The sequence below is a fragment of the Malus domestica genome, chromosome 06, assembly GCF_042453785.1.
Source record: "Malus domestica chromosome 06, GDT2T_hap1".
NCBI classification, from domain to species: Eukaryota; Viridiplantae; Streptophyta; class Magnoliopsida; order Rosales; family Rosaceae; genus Malus; species Malus domestica.
In genome coordinates, this window is record NC_091666.1 from 26,305,328 (window position 1) to 26,328,072 (window position 22,745).

General features: G+C 38.1%; 3 protein-coding genes across 7 annotated transcripts; all 3 read left to right on the plus strand.

The window, feature by feature from the left end:
* The first annotated feature begins 880 nt into the window (after positions 1–880).
* Positions 881–9,705, plus strand: LOC139197205 (probable alpha-mannosidase At5g13980). Its single transcript, XM_070824016.1, is given in 28 exon segments — positions 881–1,156; positions 3,032–3,115; positions 4,185–4,273; positions 4,370–4,544; positions 4,670–4,789; positions 4,943–5,029; positions 5,115–5,186; positions 5,300–5,413; positions 5,500–5,600; positions 5,690–5,783; positions 5,884–6,051; positions 6,133–6,222; positions 6,353–6,418; positions 6,516–6,572; positions 6,721–6,940; positions 7,047–7,177; positions 7,278–7,343; positions 7,430–7,489; positions 7,563–7,637; positions 7,781–7,828; positions 7,938–8,057; positions 8,160–8,225; positions 8,351–8,463; positions 8,657–8,759; positions 8,762–8,968; positions 9,073–9,120; positions 9,201–9,269; positions 9,371–9,705. Coding segments are annotated over 28 exon segments (3,054 nt in total). The 5' UTR covers positions 881–940; the 3' UTR covers positions 9,566–9,705.
* Positions 9,706–10,224: 519 nt separating this feature from the next.
* LOC103437478 (uncharacterized) lies at positions 10,225–15,818 on the plus strand. 5 transcript variants are annotated; one of them, XM_008375945.4, is made up of 14 exons: positions 10,225–10,441; positions 10,555–10,635; positions 10,726–10,792; positions 10,912–11,022; positions 11,205–11,400; positions 11,582–11,667; positions 11,985–12,180; positions 12,292–12,403; positions 13,167–13,294; positions 13,427–13,633; positions 13,759–13,868; positions 14,421–14,550; positions 14,823–14,975; positions 15,392–15,818. In XM_008375945.4, exons 2-14 carry the CDS (start codon positions 10,572–10,574, stop codon positions 15,611–15,613), a joined length of 1,782 nt encoding a protein of 593 aa, XP_008374167.2. In that variant the 5' UTR covers positions 10,225–10,441; positions 10,555–10,571; the 3' UTR covers positions 15,614–15,818. The 5 variants fall into 5 exon arrangements, with proteins under 5 accessions (XP_008374167.2, XP_070680119.1, XP_028959624.1 ...); XM_070824018.1 differs by having other exon boundaries at positions 14,826–14,975; XM_029103791.2 differs by having other exon boundaries at positions 10,232–10,441; positions 10,533–10,635; positions 14,826–14,975.
* Positions 15,819–16,896: 1,078 nt separating this feature from the next.
* LOC103437480 (ADP-ribosylation factor GTPase-activating protein AGD3) lies at positions 16,897–22,465 on the plus strand. The gene is made up of 20 exons (XM_008375946.4): positions 16,897–17,140; positions 17,682–17,758; positions 18,098–18,198; positions 18,275–18,345; positions 18,482–18,544; positions 18,715–18,759; positions 18,912–18,977; positions 19,097–19,144; positions 19,239–19,334; positions 19,411–19,452; positions 19,575–19,790; positions 19,880–20,011; positions 20,090–20,314; positions 20,420–20,506; positions 20,591–20,926; positions 21,004–21,149; positions 21,225–21,318; positions 21,418–21,583; positions 21,662–21,911; positions 22,020–22,465. The coding sequence occupies exons 1-20, from the start codon at positions 17,096–17,098 to the stop codon at positions 22,132–22,134; spliced, it is 2,421 nt and encodes an 806-aa protein (XP_008374168.1). The 5' UTR covers positions 16,897–17,095; the 3' UTR covers positions 22,135–22,465.
* Positions 22,466–22,745: the final 280 nt, after the last annotated feature.

Genomic DNA, 22,745 nt, shown 5'->3' on the forward strand with positions numbered 1-22,745 from the left:
AACGTTTTCAAACAACCACAAACGCTTATGGCAAATGAAAACGCACAACTGTGCTAGGATTGATTTTATAGCATTTTTTGGTGTAGGATCACATCACATGTATGTACTTTATTCATAAAGCACTTAAAATTCTTTGAAATATCACTTAAAAAGGATATATTAAAATCCTATGAAATCCAAGCAAAGTGAACCCCTTCCGGGTCTTGGTCGAAAAGATGCGGATGCAACGCTAATAGCCTGATATTAGCTTCTACGGAATAAGCTTTAAAGAAGAGAGCTATCATACACCCCCCCTTAGAAAGTGCTAAATATTTCGTTAAATCACAATCATTGTGCTACTAAAATAAACATCTATTAGGATTCGTTTGGTGGGCTGGATGAAATTTGGCCTCAAGGGGATAGAATTAGATTGGCATTGATTTGTAAGACATGACTTGTAACCCATGTATAAAGATATGACCCATTTTATTGTGGACTCATAACCCATCATATTCAGTTAATTATCATCTCACATTTAACACAACAAACAACAGATCAGACTCAAGTTCATTTTAATTGATCACAACCTATCTCATCCAACCCGTCAAACGAAACCCCAGTGCTACGCTAGCATATAACTGGTTACACATCAAACAACACGTTACATCTGCTCCGGTCAAAGTGATGTAGTTTGCAGATTTTACCCAATAAAAAGGAGAAAAGAAAAATGGGTTCTGACTACCTCCATAACACATCCTTAATCACAGACAGGCCCAATGCCAACCACAAAATACCAAGACAAGTATATTTTCCACAACGACCAAGACTTTGGTATTACGACGTCTTAAATAAGTTCATGAGCTTTCTCATCACCTTAATATATTTTCTTTCTTTTGTTTTTCAAGACTTGAAACGTCAGGTGCAAGCGTGAATGCTATTAAACAACTGAGCTCCGAGTCCGATGGCGGTTGAATCTAATTGCTTGCGGCTTCTTTTGGTTATGGTACTGCTAGTTCAAGTGTTTCTACGTGGGGAGTCCAAGTACATGGTTTACAATACGACGTCGCGCCTTGTTCCCGGGAAGCTCAACGTTCATTTAGTCCCTCACACCCACGACGACGTCGGATGGAAGAAGACCGTTGATCAGTACTATACTGGCTCCAACAATTCCCTTCAGGTGGGGTTCCCATCCCTTTCTTTAATTTGATCATTTTACTTTTAATTAATAATTCGATAATGCTCGTATTTCTCATGGGAAACCTACTTATGACGTGACCTCCCACTTATGATTAACGTGTTTTTACTCTACGAAAATCATAATCATGGCCATTCATTCTCTTTCTCATCATCTGAAGATTATATATGTAAAAAATTATTTGATCTGGATATCATTTAACGTTCCATAAGTGTCAAACCAATCAACCGTTTTGACCAAAATGGAAATGCTCTTATGATGAAACATCCATTTTTTGGTGCATAAGAATGGCTAAAAGATCTCCACACTGAATGATTTTTTTTCATATATGATCTTTAAATGATAATAAAGTAAACGAACGGTTCCGATTATGATGTTCGTAGGATGAGGACGGGTAGGGGACAAGTAGGTTCCCGTGAGGGTACACAAGCATTATTCATATTAATTTACTTGTGCTCTTTAGTTAATTGTATTGCTTTCATTATAGGAAATTATTAAGAAAAATCCCGTATGAACATTTTTTCTTGGGAAATATCAGTTTACTACCCTCATATTTCGTGGTTTTCAACATTTAGTACATCAAGTCTTTTTCGTCTCAGAGTCATATCTAAAGTGTAAATTTTGGGACAGTCTCATACATCTATTAGTCAAACTGTTAAGTCTTCCGTTAACTGATGATGTGACACCCACGTGGACAATGACTGGGCACCACGTGTCAATAAGGGTCCCAAGTGGATATTAAAAAAAATTAAAAATTACAAAATTACATAAAAAAAAGGCCGTTCTTCCTTAACCTCGACTATCCCTCCCTTCTCGGCCTCCACCCATATGTGCAAATCCAACCCTTTCCCTCCCTTAACCCCTGACCTCAACCCCTAACCTTCTCCCTCCCTCAACCCCCGACCCTCTCCCTCCCTTCTCTCCTCCGCACACTTTTGAATTCAATTTTATTTTTTTCTCACCTTTGGGCTTAATTTATGTTTGGCTACAAAGAAAATGGCGTTGAGCATGACGCACCAGATTAGCGCGCTTTCCAGGACTCCGATTAGGACCACCGAAGCCAGCTCATCATCCGTAGAATTGGTCACCGTGTCGCCAATGTGGAAGTCTTTGGCGGCGGGTCTGACTTGCAAAATTCAAAAGCTGGAAGGGTTTGACGGGCTGTCGCCGCCGTTGAGTTCGTGCAGATCGCTGTTTCTCAGGTCTAGCCAGCCGGATTTGTCCATGGCATGCAGGGCGTTCGCGACTAAGGCAAAATCGCCGGTGCTGGAGCACCAAGTGAGGGGTACGCACGATAAGGGGATGGGAGTGCCGATTTACGTGATGATGCCGTTGGACAGTGTGACAATGCACAACTTGGTGAATCGGAAGAAGGCGATGAACACGAGTCTGCAGGCGCTGAAGAACGCTGGGGTGGAGGGTGTGATGATGGACGTGTGGTGGGGGTTGGGAGGGAGAATGAGGGGTTGATCGCCCATAAATATTTTTTTATTTTTTATTTTTTAATATTCATGTGGGCCTTATATTGACACGTGGCGCCCAATCATTGTCCACGTGGGCGCCACATCATCAGTTAACGAAATATTTAACAGTTTGACTAATTGATGTATGAGACTGTCCCAAAATTTACACTTTAGGTATGACTCTGGGACGAAAAAAACTTAATGTACCAAATGTTGAAAACCACGAAACTTGAGAGTAGTAAACTGAGATTTACCCATTTTTCTTCATTCACTTTTAAAATTTTAATTTATCTTCCGGTTCTTAATTTGAAATTTGGATGCTTAATTGCTAATGAACACTCGATCTTTTATGATATAATAATCTAATAATAATAATTAAAACTACTGCTTTCAGGTAGCTTGTGTTCGGATGGTGCTGGATTCGTTGGTTCCCGCTTTGTTGGCCGATAAGAACCGCAAATTCATATATGTTGAACAGGCAATCAATATCGTTAATATTAGTTGAAAATATGTGACGTATGATTCAAAATTGTGTGAAAATAACGGGTTTTAAACGTAAAAAGTATATATGTATGTGTATAATACGTGTATTGTATGTTAGAAAATACGTACGCACAGATACACAATATTTACTTACCAAGGTCTTGAGAGGTGGCAACAAGCACCATTTGAAAGTGGGACAATATTTACTTACCAAGGTCTTGAGAGAAAGAGGGTGGGCAACAAGCACCATTTGAAAGTGGGTGAAGAAGAATTGATGAATTGGAGCGGTGTGGTATCCAAAATTGTTATCATCATTATATAGAGGTGGGATTGGTAGTGATGAGGATATAAGGTGAATCAAACTAAATATGTCTTAATGGGTATCCATTAACAACTCAATGCGTTGATTTGTCATCTCTACCGCATACAATAGTAGAGCACACAGGTTCTTTTGTAGGGTATCCGGCCATTTGGATTAGAGGTGGTGCGAGAGGGAGGTGGGAGCAAAATTTGGGGTATGGTTATGGGTCCCACTGTCAAGGGTTGGGTTTAGTGGAAAAGGATCCTCGCCGGATCCTCTTTGTGGGGATTTAGGGGATCAAGCAATAACTGTCGTTCATCGTATATCGTGTGGTCAGTTTTCATTAGATACTATTTATATCCAATTTAAAATTTTGAATTTAAAATGATTTCTAACCGCACGATATCCAATAAACGGCTGTGATTGCTTGATCCCCGGATCCCTACAAAAAGGATCCGGCGAGGATCCTTTTCCGGGTTTAGTGGCTATTTTATGTGCTAATTTTATATGTATAAATAATAGTATGTGTTTTTATATAACAAGCCAAATGGGTTCGAACTCAAGTGGGGAGAGAGGGGATGTTACTTAAAACCAATCTAATCTAATGTTTAGGAGGGGGATTTAAGCTCAAGTGTATACGGAGAGCATATCCGCTCTAGCCAATTTAATTACATTAGCGTCTGATTGTTGATGTGTTTTTTTTTTTAAGAAAAACGAAAATGGAATCAGAAATGTAAATGGATTAGTTGATTAATTAATGCAGGTTTTTTTCCAACGTTGGTGGAGAGACCAAACGGAGGCGACCCAAAACACGGTCAAGCAACTAGTTAGCTCCGGTCAACTGGAACTCATGTACAAAATCTGCAATGCCTTGCAGTCCAAGTTTCAATTTTTATCGTTTTATTTAAAATGTCTTGCTGTTGTTTACGATCTGGGTTTGTTTTGCAGAAATGGGGGGATGTGCATGCATGATGAGGCTGCTGCTCATTACATCGATATGATTGATCAGACGACTCTCGGGCATCGGTTCATCAAACAAGAGTTCAATGTGACTCCCAGAATTGGCTGGCAGATCGATCCATTCGGACATTCTGCAGTGCAGGCCTACCTGTTGGGAGCTGAGGTCCGCGTTTCTTGAAACTCCTAGGGCCCGTTTTATAACCATTTCGTTACTCTATTCGTAACATGCATTTAGTGAATGATATTTGTGAAACCATTTGTTGAACATCAGTTATACTGTTGGCATAGGTTGGATTTGACTCTCTTTTCTTTGCTCGAATTGACTACCAAGACAGAGCTAAACGGAAGAATGAGAAAAGCCTCGAGGTTGTCTGGCGAGGTTCTAAGAGTCTCGGATCATCTGCACAGGTGCGTGTGCATGTGTGCGCCACAAAGTTGTGTTGTTAGTTCTGGATGGATTGGTGTTTCAGCTTTGAAACCATGTTTTTTTCTTTCTTTCAGTTGAACTTTTTGAAGATTGGAAATGTACCATTAATCAACCTCTTTTCTTTGTGTTTGTAGATTTTCGCCGGTGCATTCCCTGAGAATTATGGACCTCCGACAAATGATTTTTACTTTGAAGTTGATGACATATCCCCTATTGTTCAGGTGAGTCCACAGTCTAATGCCTATGTAGTCCGTAGTAACGTAATGACACATTTATCTATTTTCTTTTGGCTTTCCTTGTTTGAAGGATGATACTGATCTGTCTGACTACAATGTGCTCGAGCGTGTAAATGATTTCGTATCTGCTGCAATCTCACAAGTAAGATGTATCCTATTAGATTGTCTGCCAGTGATTCATTTCTGCCTAAGTTTTACTTTCAGAAAAGAGTTGAGATCTGTCGGGGCTTATGCAAACCACTCGTTGGTTTTCAGGCAAACATAACTCGTACGAATCATATCATGTGGACAATGGGATCGGATTTCAAGTATCAGTACGCGCATTCATGGTTTCTGCAGATGGATAAGTTCATTCATTACGTGAATCAAGTTAGTCCATGGCTGTAAAGTGTAACATTGTTGTCGTTTCACATTTTCTGCCCTCTTAATGGAAGACTTCGCATTAATGTTCGTAGGATGGGCGTGTGAATGCGCTATACTCAACTCCGTCAATATACACTGATGCCAAACATGCAACAAATGAACCCTGGCCAATCAAGACTGGAGACTTCTTTCCGTGAGTTCAAATTTTTGAAATTCATCGTCATTTACAGGTACCCTGGTCCTTTTCCAGCTTGTTAACTTATAACAACGCGTATCCATCAGATACGCTGACAAAGAAAATATTTACTGGACCGGATATTTTACAAGCAGGCCAGCCATCAAAGGCTATGTTAGAATGATGAGCGGCTACTATTTGGTATATTCTTCTGAACATTTTAGCCTGCGTTGGTAATAATTATATTTTGAGTAAGATTTCAAAGAGTATAAGGTAGTTGTGTTCTTCAATCTATGATCAGGCAGCGAGGCAACTCGAATTTTTTAAGGGAATGAGTAAATCAGGGTCTAAGACAGATTCTCTGGCTGACGCCTTAGCAATCGCTCAACATCACGATGCAGTCAGTGGCACGGAGAGGCAGCATGTGGCGGATGATTATGCAAAACGACTTTCAATAGGCTACAATGAGGTAGATAAAACTTATACCATTCCTGATATTCTCAGTAGTTTCTTTACTTTTGCATAACGAAATGGTTTCGATTTCTCGCAGGCTGAGAAGGTTATTGCAGAATCGCTTTCTTGCATGACAGAATCCAAATCAAGAGCTGGTTGCGAGAATCTGTTAACTAAGTTTCAACAGGCAAATTAAACTACCGTTTGTCCTACATTTTTCGGCTGTTTCACTTTACCACTGGATTAACAACAGATTCTTATTTCCTATCACTTTACAATTTTTGTTCATATTCTTCCAGTTATATTTTTTTTTTCAGTGTCCACTTCTGAACATTAGCTATTGCCCCCCCTCAGAGGCTGATCTGTCAACTGGGAAATCCCTGGTGAGGATAGTTTAACGATGACATTTACCATCTGCCATGCTTATGTTTCAATCAAGAAGTACGAATTATTTCGTGATTATGCATTTCTCTTTTGTAGGTTATTGTTGTCTATAATTCTCTGGGATGGAAAAGAAAGGATGTCATAAAGATTCCTGTGAGTAGTTATTTCCTCTTCCATGTTGAAATCCTTACTGTGTTTTAAGACTTTTTTATATTTCTCACGCGTACGTGTGCATATCTCTACGTAAGTAAGTATATGTTCTTCCTGTTTTTTTTTCTTTCTGGATACTTGTTTTCTACAGGTTATCAATGCGAACGTCGCTGTGAGAGATTCTACAGGAAAAGAAATTGAGTCACAGCTCATACCTCTGCTTAATGCGTCCGCGACCATAAGAAATTACCATGTCAAGGCATATCTTGGTAAATCCCTGGGAGAAACTCCATATTATTGGCTTGCATTTTCGGCAACTGTACCCCCTCTTGGTTTTAGCACTTACTTCATCTCAAGTGCCACACGAAAAGGTTGACTATGTGAATTTTTTACCGTATGATACTGAAGAAACATATCAGAACCAGATTTAACTTTTAATGACGGCTCAGATATTGTGTTTCCACCTTACAAATGCAGCTACTACTTCAGAAGTGTACAGGTCAGAAGCAGGTCGAAATGATACAATAGAAGTCGGGCGAGGCAACTTGAGACTTATTTATTCTGGGAATGAAGGACAACTTACTAAATATATGAACAGCAGAAGCTTGGTATGTAACTTCTGCACTCAAACAGTACTTGTTTTCTGCAAAAATATTCGCTAAATTGGTTTTCTCCGTGCGTATAATTTGATATGTACTATAAATATAGGTCAAAAAGCAGATAAAACAATCATTTAGCTACTACGCTGGAGATAATGGATATGTCGATTTACAGGTAATGAAGTAATACACATTTTAAATGTAATTAAACGTGATTATATGTGACGAAGATTGAAAAGGGAATGCTTCTATTTTCTGAAGGCCGAGGGAGCGTATGTCTTCCGCCCTAATGGTTCATATCCCATTAAATCAGGAGGGAAGGTAGGTAAATGAACGTCATTTTACCATATGCAATCACAGTAAGAAATAGAAAATTCACCATTAGGAATTGCAGGTTGATCATTTTACTGTTTTGAGAGGACCATTGCTCGATGAAGTACATCAGAGGATAAACTCTTGGATTTACCAGGTGGTTAGAGAATCTTAATAAAAATATGGGATCATATGTTTATATGTGTGTGTGTGTGTGTGTGTGTATAAGTTTTCTTTCATGGTGTGAAGATTTCGTGATCGATACTAACAACAGTTTATTTGTTGCATATGCTTAAACAGGTCACTAGAGTGTACAAGGAAAAAGAGCATGCTGAGATTGAATTTATTGTGAGTTAACTGCACTGTACTGTGTGTTTCCACTGGATAAGACAATTGAAGATCCAAGAACTAAAAGTTTCGAGAATTTTCCTTTTACAACAATGTTCTGATTTTTCAGATTGGCCCTATACCAATCGATAACGGTGTTGGCAAAGACATTGTAAGCAAGATTACAACCGGCATGAAAACGAACAAACGATTCTACACAGACTCTAATGGGCGCGATTTTATCGAAAGAGTATGTTGTGTGTTTGATCTCATTTGTCTTTCCGGTTTTTGACCAGCCTTGTTCAATGTCTGCAACTTGCTAGAAATTTTAACAGAAATTATTGTTTCGCAGATTCGAGACTATAGAAAAGACTGGGATCTTGAAGTGAATCAACCTGTTGCAGGAAATTATTATCCAGTATGTGTAATTACTACATCGATCAATGTGTCTCGTTGTCTCATGTTCGAATTTTCTGGAAAATTACCTTTTACGACAAGTATGTATCTTCAGCCAAGACATGACAAAGTTCTCTGTCATTACAGATTAATCTCGGAATCTACACGAAAGATAACAACACAGAGCTGTCAGTACTAGTAGATAGATCTGTGGGTGGATCCAGCATTGTGGATGGACAATTGGAACTCATGCTCCATAGGTTTTCTTCCCTTTACTCTGGATCTACATTTCTTTTTTCGATCTATCTTCGTTGTTTAGTTAATAACGCGGTTAGTGAGAACGCTATAATCTATCTGTTTTGGAAACGAATCAATTTCCTAACTCTTATTCTGAAATGCTGGAATACCAACGAATTCGTTAATATCTTCTTGATTACACTCCACTTTTATTAGGAGGTTGCTCAGTGACGATGACAAAGGTATATTTGAAGCCCTAAACGAAACTGTGTGCATTCGAGATGATTGTGAAGGACTCATTGTATGATCCTAAAAACTCACCCTAGCTAGCTAGGGTTCTTAGTGTTCATAAAGACCATAACTCCCCCTAAATGGCGTCGATCATTTGGTCAGGAGATATACTCTCCATTTCTTTTGGCCTTCACAGAACAAGATGAAGATAGCTGGACAAGCTCTTATGTCACAACCTTTTCCGGAATGGATCCTTCCTACACTTTACCTGATAATGTCGCGATAATAACCCTCCAGGTTCGTATCTCTCCTCGAGAACATGGAAGCAGCATCCTACTGGAAAATAAAAAAAATTCCTCTCATCAGATTAACATTGTTAATCCTGTTTTAAAACTCTGTAGGAGCTGGAAGATGAAAAACTTCTGTTCCGCCTTGCACATTTATACGAGGTTTTAGTTTCTTCCTTACTCCACATTTTCAGCAACAAGTTCTAATAAGACTGATGTTTATATGGTGTATCGAATGCTAGATTGATGAGGACAAGGATCTTTCGGTTATGGCAAGTGTAGAGCTCAAAAAAGTGTTTGCAGATAAGAAGGTACGTAACATAAACATCGGTCCACGAAGATAAACACTGATCCGAAAAACTAACCATCTAAATACTTCTGGTAACACATTTTTCGTTCCAATGAAACTCAGATTAGAAAAGTAACGGAAATGAGTTTATCTGCAAACCAAGAAAGAGCGGAAATGGAGAAGAAGAGACTAGTGTGGAAAGCAGAAGGCTCCTCCGACAAAGAAGCCAAAGTGTTAAGGGGAGGACCTGTTGATCCAACAAAGCTGGTGGTTGATCTTGCTCCAATGGAAATTCGAACGCTTATCATCGACTTGTAGTTCAGATATTCGACCGCTGAAAAGTAAGAATGTGCGATGTTGAGGAGTTCGTTTGTCAAGGGCGCTCTGAATTGACATGTCTCGTTGGTCATGGAGAAGATGAGGAACCAAATGAATAAGTAATATGGGAGAATCGGCTCGTACATCGATCCATTTGTAGATTACTTATTTATTTTTGGGTTTTTGTTCTAATTTTTTTTTTCACGACACTGAATTATCGTCTTTATATTCTTTAAAATGTAGTATTTTGTGCGAAACCTCTTATCATTAAGCTTTAAACGCTCTAAAAATAATGATATAAAACTTAAAACTAAAGAATTTTGAGCAATACTTGTAGAATTGGGAAATTTTGACTCTTACTTAAAAAATGACTTGAATGAAACATGTTTACTATTATTGTAGCATTTTTGTCCAACGCAATGCATTATTAAATCGAGACGTCATGTGATGATAAATCATATCCACAACTATTAACACAATTTGGCACATAAGCATAAATTGCTCATTCAAAACACAAAATTAAAAACATTTGCACACGTATCAAACTCATAGACAATAATATTTGCTAAGTTACGTGCATTTACCTAATACATTCACCATCTAAAATTCTTCCATACTACATAAATACATAGCATTAAATACTACAAATATTGGATGGTCTGGATTGATTTGAATTATTGTTTATATTGTGGTATCGTGAATTCAAGCCGCATTGTCCATTCACGTGAAGGGCACGTGCTGTAGCAGCGCCAAGGAGACCATCCACAAAAGTAGTACGAGCCACAGAGAGAGATACCGAGAGCACTGCGACTGCGAGGCCGCCGCCGCCGGAGCAATCCATCGAATTACATTACCCGAGACATCACCTTATCCCAGGTAGGTATTTTCCGGCAACCAAACGCCTCCGTTTCTCTGTGAAATGCTTCTACTTATCAATTGATTTATCTGTGTTTTTTTTCTCAATGAGAGAATTTTTCAGATGAGGAAAGAGAGCCAGGCGTCCGCCATGGAAATCGAGGATCCAAAGCCCAACAGTTCCGATCAGATCTCCCCTAAATTCTCCATTAACGGTTCGTTCTCCAATCCCTTCGTTTCTGAAATCATTATCTCCGTCGTCGGTTTTTTTCGTCTGGATTTTGATTTAATTTCGATTTTCACAGTGCTGCTGCTCTTGAAATCTGCTCAGATGCAGCACGGATTGCGCCACGGAGATTACACTCGTTATCGGTACATATTCATTGTCATTTGGTTTAATTTTGTGTTTTATTGTTGTTCATGGTGTGTGTTTGTGTGCATTGTGAGTAGAAATTGATATGTTTTGTTGCTGGAATTGAATTTTTTCGCAGGCGGTATTGCACTGCAAGGTTGAGGAGGTTGTATAAGTCGTTGAAGTTCACTCATGGCCGCGGTAAATACAACCGCCGGGCCATTACTGAATCTACTGTCACCGAAGTGAGGTGGGTCTTATTTTCTCATGAATTTTGTTTTTGGAATTGAATTATATGTTGGTCATCTATTTTTATTGCTGGACTAGCGAAAATGTACGAATTTTGGAGTATGTAGGAACTAGGAACAATATTTTTTAGTTCATTGAGTTATTTTCATGCTTTAACATTTTAATTTTCTGGATTTGTGATAGGTATCTTCATGTGGTTCTTTATACGGCGGAGAGAGCGTGGAGCCATGCCATGGAAAAGAGACAGGTTCTGGATGGTCCAAATGCTCGTCAGCGAATCTATCTAATTGGTAGGCTGAGGAAGGCAGTAAAATGGGCCACACTTTTTGCACAGTTGTGTGCAATCAAGGGAGATTCCAGAACTTCTTTAGAAGCCGAGGTGCTTAATTTTTTCTTGTTTCAGTTGCATGTGCATATCCTGTCCCAAATTCATAATATTTTTGGGTCATAATATCATATGGTATGATTAACATGTGATTTTCATTGATTTAATAGAGCTTTTGTTTCAAGTGGCATGGCTTATTTTCTTCTCACCTTGCAACTTTTAATTTAATATGTAGGCTTATGCCTCCTTTATGAAGGGGAGCTTGTTGTTTGAGCAAGATCAAAATTGGGACACCGCATTGATGAATTTCAAAAGTGCCAGGTTCAATCTTGTCTCAAATTATATACATTAATTAATGCTGCTTTTATGTTAGAAATGCATGGGTAATTTGATGCCTTCATTTTGTGTTTGCCCCAAAAGTCTAAATTATCAATGTTCAAAAGCACTAACCGATTAAAATACATGCTGCAAAACGGAATATAATTTCTCTAGTTGCTTTTTGCTACAAGTTAAGCTTTCCATTAATACAATTCTAATGGAACAGATACAGCATTTGAATTAGACGGTTATGCATGTAGGAGTCAAGTATTTTTGGTTCGATGAATAGTGTACGTATAACTTTGTGTTAATATGTTTAGGGCTGTTTATGAGGAACTTGCTAAATATGGAGACCTGGAGAATCAAGTTTTGTGCCGTGAGCGTGTTGAGGAATTAGAACCTAGTATTCGATACTGCCTACACAAGGTTGGAGAGTCAAATCTACAAGCCTCCGAACTTCTACAGATTGGTGAGATGGAAGGACCTGCGCTGGACCTCTTCAAGGCTAAATTGGAGGTAGGGTTGGTTACATTTAAAGTAAACCATACATTTGATGCTTTTCCTCCCTTTATCCCTCAGAGGCTTCTTTTTATTTTACTGATGACTTGAAGAAACTTGGAAATATAGGCTGTTATGGCCGAGGCAAGATCTCAACAGGCTGCCTCCATGACAGAGTTTCATTGGCTTGGTCATAGATTTCCAATATCAAATCCAAAAACTCGAGTTTCCATTTTAAAAGGTCAGTAATTTGTTTAGTTTGTTTACTATTTTAAGTCATGGCACCAATATAAAGAATTTTGTTTTTCTTGTCCTCATAAAAAAATAAAAAATAAAAAATCCTACTGGTTTTAGGTTTTTGTTAATTGGTAGAGGACATTGCATAGCAGATCATATCTCTTGTTGTTCATGCTCCGTGTGTGTGAGAGTGTAAATGTATGTGCCAGTAAGGTCTCATGAGAGTGATTTGTTTGTATGATGAGAACCTTTAGCTGAAGATGGAGATTTGTTTTTCACTGAAAAAATGATGGTATGTCTAAAAGGATCTGAGAATTACAAAACTGAACTACTCTTTGGAATTTGAAAATGTGCACCATTCATTAGGACTGTGTGGGGTGGGCTCTTTGTAATCTTCAGAATGGGAAAAAAACTAGACAAGGTTTTTGATGCATATTTCTGGGAACTGTTACGAGAGAGATATCCTTTTAATTTTGACTTAGAAAAGTTATAGGTAGGGAAAGTCCTAGCCAGAACCAGATACTTGTCATATGTCATTGCAATTGAGAGATATGCAGCCTTTATCCTCCTTAGATTTCACAAATTACAGATTCTATGAATTTTTTGTGCAAATTTGGTGTGATTCATCATGTCATGTTTCTTTCTTTATTTTTGCACATTTATAATTCCAATAAAGTGCTATCTTTTGTTTTATTTGTCTCTTTCTTTTTGCATACTTTAATTCCACTAACTGCTATTCTTTGTTTTGATGTGACAAAATTGTTCAGCTCAAGAATTGGAGAAAGATTTGCTTGGTTCATCAACTAATTCACTCCCACCAGAGAAAAAACTAGGCATTTTTGACAAAATTTTTACTGCATACCATGAGGCAAGGGGTTCCATTCGCAGTGACTTGGTATGGAAGTTTCTCAATATAAGATGTTTTCATTTCCTTTTCTGATGCCCCCAGGGATTCGTCTTTTTGTATTGTGCTTCATCATTATTTTGTATTTTTTTTCATGCTGCTGTTCTGATGCACTGTATATAGGCCAGTGCAGGTAATTCTGAAAATGTGAAGGATGACCTGAATGGCCTTGATAAAGCTGTTAGTGCTGTATTGGGAGAGCGAACCATTGAGCGCAACCAAATGTTGGTTACCATTGCGAAGAGTAAACTTACCAAAAGACGTGATGACAAAAACGAGAAAGCTACTAAGCCTGAAGAGCTTGTTCGGTTGTATGATCTACTATTACAGGTTAGTTGCCTCTGTTTTGAATTGTTTCCTACTTGCCTTTCATCATGTGTAAATGCTTTACTTTTACTATATGCTGATATCTCAGGTTATAAATAGAATACCATGTGTGTTGTGATATTTGGCAGAATACATCTGATCTATCAGATTTAGTCAGCTCAGGAAGAGACAAAAAACCAGAAGAAGTGGCTTTTGCTGACGAATGTGAACTAAAAAGTTTAGCCTTCCGGGCAGAGAGGTTTTTTTTCAGCAGAGCTATCTTTTTAATTTATTTATATATATATATATATATATATATATATGTATATATTGTTTTATGAACTCTGGCATACTTCTCTTCATCAACGCTATGTTCTTGGGATTGCTTCTGTGCTTGTTTTTTCAGATGACGCCTATGCCTCATTAAATCTTGAATTCAGGACATCCCTATCTTCTACAAAATCAGTGGCCCTAAAATACCAAGTTTACATGTATCATGATAACTTTTCTTGCCATTGTAGGAACTCTTACGTAAAAGTTAATATCACAAAGTGGTTTTCTTGTACTTAGGTTGACTTTTAAATTTTCTGCAGTTACCAAATTACGTGTTTTTTGTCTTCTTCACCCCTTTAGAAAAAACTAAGGCACATGATATCGAGGATTCACTATATCTTGTTTACGGTTTCATGCTTGTTATATTGCTCTGCTTGAACAAACAACCAAGGTTCTACTCTTATCAATAGATTTGGTATATAGGTGTCAAGGGATATTGTCTATTCTATAAATTTATCAGTATTCCAACTTTTCGCAGGTGTTTCTTTCTGGGCAAATCATACAGCTTGGCCGGTAAGAGGGTAGAAGCTTATGTGTTGTACTGCCATGCTCGCTCCCTTGCAGAGAATGCCCTAGCGAAATTCCAATCTGTGAATAACGGTGATGAGGTGCGTATTAGTGTAGGCTTTTTATTTTTTGAAATATGTTTGCATAAACATTGACCTCTGTACTTTAAATTAATACTCTTTTGTCAGATGCATCTTGGGTTACATTACATTAGGTTTCTGTTTAGTATATCGCCTTTGGTTCCCATGCAACTGGGGAGTCCAATCTTTTTTATTTAAAACTTTCAATTAGTTGACCTCTTGTCATACCAAATACCAATTTTCATGAATGAGCTCTAAGATGAATACAAGTTTGATCGGTTCTATATTTATAGCAGGCGATCATCAAGGAGTTGAAGACATTGTGTGATGAGTGCAGATCCAACAGTTGCATCGAACATGCCACGGGGATCATGGAAGAGCTTAAGGCTCCTGAAAACCTTTCAAAGAAGATATCTAGTATCAACTTAAGTGGCATTGACAAGAAGGTACCACTTAAATCATTTCCTCTTCTTTAAAAAAAAACCAGAATTGTGCAAAAATTTCTGGTAATCATATCAGTGTGTTTCTGGTTAGTGTGTAATGTGTTGGGCAAGATAGTGAGGCCAAAAGTGAAGAGGTCTACTTAATCTGGACCATTTAAGGCCGTCTCTGGGTTGTCTAGGCTTGCCCAGACATTGGACCATCCAGATTCAAGAACTGGCCCTTTCCTTATGTACTACTTAGGCTTCTATAGATGTTCAAGCTGTTATGTATTATCTAGGTTGTGAGAAACCGGGACTCCTAACCCGTGATGCTAACCTTCTTTTGGATGAGTTTCTCTGAAATTTTGTGTACTAATCTCTGTGATTCTGCTCTTAATATTATCACTTTATGTGATACGCTGATTTGGATATTTTTTCAGGTGGAATTCCTCCTTGAGAAACTCAACGTCTACGAGTCTGCAGTTGGCGATGCAAACGTGAAAAGTGCTCCGCGTATTGAAGCCTTCCCTCCTCCCTTTCAATCAATTCCTCGCAACCCCATTGTGCTCGACCTTGCCTACAATCACATCGACTTCCCGTCACTTCAACATCGGCTGAGGAAAGACAAAAGCGGCGGCTTCCTTAAAAGGTTTTGGGGATGAGTTCTCTGAGTTTTTCTATTCGATAGGTTCATTACATACTCGGAAGAATCTGAGGATTTCTGTTAATTGTACTGTCCTCGGCGGCGGCCTTGGAGACACAAGTTTTGAAATTAGCCAGCAGGGAATATGGATATGCAGCTTCTACTTTTGTTGTCGAATGATGGAAAAATTATATAATCACAACATGAAATTTTTAGAGGGGAAAGTGGTGGTTATTATTCCTAGGCGTTTTAGCTAAAATGGTCCCTGAAATTGGCATAAATCCTCACTTGGATGCGTAAGATTTAAAATCGAGAGAAGTAGTTCATGAGTTTGTTCAGCGTCAGTTATTTTGTTCCTTCTGTGAAATTGAAGGTATTTCTATCATTTTATTTTTATTTAATAGAGATTTTTCACGGAATGACCAAAATGATTGATGGTGGGCAAACTCAGGGACGGTTTATATCAATTTCAAATCTCAATGACCAAAATGAAGAGTTATATCGATGTCAAATGCGATTGTGGCCTTCTCTGTGGGTCTGCCCAAACCCGCCGTGTGCGGGGCGGGGGTCGGGTTTGTCGGGGAAATATCCATCTCTAGAGAAACTTGGTTATCAGATATCACAGCATGACTACTTAACACCGGCAAGTGGCAAAAGAGACTGGTGTCACCGACAATGAGGTTTCTATCAATGTCATCAATTGCTGGAAAAAAGTAGTTGGCTTTGGCCAACGTAACATTATTATTACCTTCATTATATTAACAACTTGGATTTTAAGTACAATTAGGTACCCTGAATTTCATGCATGACAAATCTTGCGGGATGTGAGAGGCCGGTCCACCGGTTGTATTTCGTTGATCGACCGGCCATTCATATCCCGAATTATCCTACTAAATTTATATTGACTGTAAAATAAGTGTTTTTAATCATTTTGGGATAAGATCCTATAACTTATGCCTCTTTTAACATTGAGAGATTTACCCTAGAATCCGAGTAGAAAATAGCATTTATTCCTGCAGCCGATGTTCTATGTTAGACTTCCCTCCTCTAATACTGCATTGTATAGGTTCAAACAAATATGTTGTATCTTGTTTAATATCCTAGTGTATAGCGTGTTGAATTTTCACCTGTGCATTCTGAGTTTGAACCTCCCTAACCTAAACTATTGTAATAGTTTCGAATAATAGTAATAAATTTTATAAAAAAAAAAAGAAAAAAAAAAGAGAGAGAGAGTAAAAAGGAAAAAGGCGGGTGAGATTTGGTGACATGTAATTTAAGTTTTAGTAACGGCCATGAAAAATCGCAGACACCTTCGTCCTCCAACTGCACAAACCTCCCTTCACTTTCGATCCCTCCCTCTCAAACAAAAACCAAAAACAGCAACACAAGAAGAAGGTTTTTTTTTTTTTTCTGACTAATAAAGAAGGAAGCTTTTGGCACCCCCCTCCTCTCTCTCTGTGCAGAAATTCAAGACGAAGGCCATCTCTGTATCCTTCCAAACATGCATTTCGCAAAGCTCGATGATTCGCCTATGTTCCGCCAACAGGTTTCTTTTTTCTTTTTTTTCTTTTTTTTTTTGGTCAAACGATAAATTTTGTTAGATTAGATATTAAATTAGCACCGATAAGTTTCTTCATTTTCTATATTTTTATATTTATTGTAATTACTTTTGTGTGTTAAATTATGCCAAAAAAAACTCGAATCAAATTGTTTGTTTTGGTAGCTGATTTTATCGTTATAATTTACAAATTTCACCTCCTTTTTTTTCTTCTGAATTTATGGATTATGGTTAACAATGGTGTGACATTTTTTTGCTTGTATCAGAGTTTGCCAGTTTGGTTGATGTTCTTCATAAATAAACGCATATAGTGAAACATTTTCTGCATAATATAGATAGCTAACGCAGCAACCTTGATGTTCTAATCATATTCGAAACCCTGTCGTTAAAATTCCTTGCACCGAAAAAGAAATTACGTGGGATGAAGAAAGTTATGCATTTGTTGTTTATTCGATATTCGTTACTCTGCACAATCTGGACTCTTGAAGTTTTGATGTTTGCTTACTGATGTTTGCTACTTTGGAAACAGATACAAGGCTTGGAGGAAAGTGCAGAGTCACTGAGGGGAAGATGTTATAAGTTCTACAAAGGATGCCGAAAGTACACGTATGATGAGAAGTCTCTCTATCTCCTAATGCTTTCGAGCTGAATGATGAGACCACTTCCTCGTTGAACAGTTTTCTTTCGCAGTCGTGTCTTTGTTGTGACGTCGAAACATCAAATCTTAGGAATTTTAGTATCCATGAATGCACAGAGGAAAACTATTCCCTCTTCATATGAAGAAGTTAAACCAAAACTTCCCCCACAATCTCCCCCCGTTCAAACCACGGAGTTTTTTACTTCTTAAGAAAAGTAGATGGAATTGCGGAGGTTGTTTTTGTAGTTGGATAATTATTAGCAACTGTTATATGTATCTTATAATTTGTATCCAATTTAATTTTTCAGAGAAGGACTTGGAGAAGCGTATGATGGTGAAATCGCTTTTATAACTGCCCTCGAAAGTTTTGGGGGAGGCCACAATGATCCTATTTTTTCAGCTTTAGGAGGTTTGTCTGTGTATGGTTGTGTTTATGTCTGCCTGTTTTCTGTCAGTACTTATAAATTCCACATTAATTTTCTCAGGCCAGGTTATGTCCAGATTCACAATTGCATTAAGAGAAATCGCGACGTACAAGGAAGTTTTGCGTTCACAGGTAGTAATTTGTTCTGGTTTCCTCAACAAAATCATAATCTGAACAATATATGTCGATAGCGATCATATTTTTTCAACCTTAACCTTCTCGATGCTTATATATGATTGATGTGTTGAAATCTCATGTTCGTTCTCAGATAGAGCACATGGTAAATGATAGGCTGGTGAACATTGTCCATGTTGACCTCCATGAAGTCAAGGTACAAGGCGAACGGTTAAGTAGGCTTGTTTACATATGCACTATATTTACAGCAGTTGCTTCTACATGGCATTGCTTTCGATATAATGAACTGTGATGTGTTGTACTGCCTTTCATCCCTCTAATTGTCTAACAAATTCCCTTTTTCGCTAAAGTATCTTATTGATGCAGGAATCCCGAAAGCGTTTTGACAAGACTTCACTTGTATATGATCAGGTGGTCTTCTGTTCTGAAAATTTCATACATACGTGTTACTTGTTGAAGTTTGTAGAACACAATATTTTTCTTCAATCAAAATATGGTTTCTTGTGCAGCAAGCATATGTGTTTTTGTCAGACTTACAAGGGTAATGTGTATTCTATGCACAGGCACGCGAGAAGTTTCTGTCATTGAGGAAGAGCACGAGGATGGATATAGCTGCTAGTATAGAGGAGGTATATCTGCAATGGTTTACCTCCGAATTCCAGTATTATTTAGTCTGTTGTATAGGTTGAATTAAGATAGTTTTCCATGGGTGACCATTTAAATCTAATTTGGTAGAGAGACATTCCAGGAACTGCAGAATGCAAGATCCTCGTTTGAGCAAGCCCGCTTCAGCCTGGTAAGATAAGTTTCACAACGACATTTTGTGTTGAAGAAAGATACAATGCAGAAAGCAGTTAGGCTTTCAACGTATAGTCCACTTATTTATCCAGGTTGCTGTTCTTTCTGATATCGAGGCCAAAAAGAGGTTTGAGTTTCTGGAAGCTGTTAGCGGGGTGATGGACGCTCATCTTCGTTACTTCAAACAGGTATAGGACACAACCCTAGCGTAATTTGCAATCCAACATATACACTGCTTATGATATTGTCCCCCTCCGTTTGCAGAGTTATGAGTTACTGCATGCAATGGAACCCTACATTCATCAGGTTTGCAATTACAAACTTTCTTCATCACTTGGTATTTTTCGTGAAGAGGCTCGGTCCCGTCACATGGCAAAGTTCTCTGTTAATTGTTGATTGTAAGAGTTTTTGCTGTTTTTTCGGTGTAGGTTTTGGCTTACGCGCAACAGACACGAGAAAGTTGCAACCAGGAACAGATGTGTCTCAACGAAAGGATACAAGAGTACAAAAAGCAGATTGATAGGGAAAGTACACAGTCCTTGAGCGGTATCCATGGTTCTACCAAAGGAGATGGCCCGCAACCTTTCTCTAGGAAATCACATAAAGTGATCGAGGAAGTGATGCAATCTGCTGCAAAGGGGAAGGTACTTGCAGTTGCAGATATTTTTTGGATATCTTTTAGTTTCGATATACTTTCAAGTTGCATCCCTATAGATATGAATATCCTCTTCAGGTACAAACCATTCGGCAAGGATATCTATCAAAGCGTTCCTCCAATTTGAGAGGTGACTGGAAAAGAAGGTATTTCATTCTTGATAGTCGAGGGATGCTGTACTACTATCGCAAACCATGGAGTTGGCCATCTGTAAGTCATTTGGATACGTTATGTAAACCTTGTTTTGTGCCTCCCACTGCTTACTTGATGTTAATCATACTGTTACAGTATGGTAGTCCATCTTCTCCACAGAAGAATAATTCCTCTGAAAATGGCTCCGGGCTTTTGAGTCGATGGCTTTCATCTCATTACCATGGCGGTGTACATGATGAGAAATCTGTTGCTAGCCACACTGTGAACTTGCTGACATCAACGATAAAGGTTGATGCAGACCAGACGGACTTAAGGTTCTGCTTCAGAATTATATCACCTGCTAAAATCTACACTTTACAGGTATTTCTTTTCCAAAAATTTCTCAGAGGGGTAATGCAAGATGCATAGTGAATTTAACACGTTAAACATATGACGGTAGGTTCTCAAATTTTTTCGGTGATGCAGGCAGAGAATGCACTTGACCAAATGGATTGGATTGAGAAAATAACTGGAGTAATAGCTTCATTGTTGAGTTTCCAGACACCTGAGAGGGTAATTTTACAGAATGTGCATTCTTTCAGACATGCAATCTTTGAATCTATAGTTGTTGAAATGGTTATAACAATTGTTTTGCAGCGTCTCTCAACTAGCCCTACAGGAAGCGACGATCAATTCTCTGGAAACGAGGGCAACTTATTAGAAAGCGCTTCTGATGCTGAGCAGACAGCTATCCAGGAACTCTCACCTAAGATCACAGCTTACAATTATCTACGAATCTCTAAAAGTATGCAGCCGCACAAGCTCAAAGAGAAAAGTGAGAAACCAATTGACATACTGAGAAGAGTGTGCGGTAATGACAAATGTGCTGATTGTGGTGCACCTGAACCAGATTGGGCATCTTTGAACCTTGGAATTCTTATTTGCATTGAATGCTCTGGTGTTCATCGTAATCTTGGTGTACATGTATCAAAGGCAAGTTATCTAGGTTAAGATTTTTTCTGTGAAATGGTTATGGATGTCTCGGTTTGTTTAATACTGCTTTGATGCAGGTTCGATCACTAACACTTGATGTGAAAGTATGGGAACCTTCTGTCTTAACCTTGTTTCAATCACTGGGAAATGCTTTTGCAAACTCGATTTGGGAGGAGATGTTGTATTCAAGAAGTAGTTTGCAGGCTGATAACATGCCTATAGGGTAATTAAGGATTCCTTAAATCTTTAAAACTAATATTTTTAGTGTGCTAATAACTCGTCAGTTCGTGCAATGTAGTTTCTCCAAGGCTGATAGGAATGAGCCGTTTCTTATGATAAAGCCATGTAATGACGATCTTAATTCGACAAAGGAGAGGTATATTCAAGCAAAGGTATTCTTCTAAATAGTCTGCTCACTCCTTTTTGTTTCAACTGCATAATTTCAATATGATGTGTTGTTCAGAACCTCTGAGATTTCCTTCTAAATGCAGTATGCAGAAAAACTTTTTGTTCGTCGTACAAAAAACAATCACAAACTTCATGTCATGGGGCAACAGTTGTGCAAAAGCGTCCGTGCTAATGACAAGAAAGCAGTTTACCGCTATATCATTGGTTATGAAGCAGATGTTAATTCTAGATCTGTGCAAGCATTAGATGGTATGCTCTTATAATCTACAAAATGCAATGTGATTGGTTGAACAGAAAATAATTGATACCAATTTGGTCGCTTTGCAGATATTTCTGGAGACAAGCCCTCCTCGAGTAACTTAAATTCCGTCACTCAAACTGAAATTCAGCCTGCAGAAGACACTGCTGAAGGCTGTTCCCTGCTTCACCTAGCCTGCCAAAGTGCCGATATTGGCATGGTAGAGCTCCTTTTACAGTACGGTGCCAACGTAAAAGCTACTGATTCAAAAGGTCAAACACCACTTCATTATTCCGTTATAAGAGGGAATATTGCTATTGCAAAGTTGCTTCTAACAAGGTAAGCCTTTGTGCATTTGGGACTGCTTCTGTACGAAGCACTTCTGCTCATAACTGGTTCTTCTAGAAGTGCTTTTATTAAATGCTCCGCTTGTTTAATTCATTGCAGGGGAGCTGATCCAAAAGCCACTGACAGAGAAGGTAAAACACCAAGTGAGCTTGTATCAGACTCAGCCTCCAAAGACAATGGGATGCTGGCTCTTTTAACAAACTCCGGCAGATGATGTTTTAAAACCGGCATACTTAACACAAGAACTGATCGAAAACGTGAGAATGTTTTACCTCTTCGAAATGTAGGATCAGTCTAGTTTTGTGGGTTGAGGCAAATAGAGGCAGTTTGATTTGGTTTGTATCTGTTTATGTACTATTTTGTTCTCTATAATTTGGTTGTGTATAGAAAAGGAATGCTAGGAGGTTTTGGCAAAGTTGTTTTGTTGTTGTACTTGTATGTAGATGATCAGTTTAGTTTAGGCAATTTCATTTGCTTTTGTATCAATTAGGTAACTGTTTGTTTCTTGTGTTTTTTTTTTTTAAGAATTGTCGATTTTTTCAGAAGTGATTTCTGCACAACCTTTTCTTTCTTATGTATTTTTGTTTATTTCTAGTTTTCGGATTTAAAAAATTAAAAGAGAATCAAGAATCAATAATAAACATGGGTGTGCAAAAAGAGAAAAATGAGTGCGTGAAAATAAAATTTTAATTTAATATTGGAAGGAATTAAGGGTTTTAGCTATCGTTTTTTCATTGCAAAATCAATTTACCTATCTTAATTTTAACTAATTATCGTCCATGAGTAGTGATGGCCTTTTTGTATGAATAGATAAGAAAAGAAAAC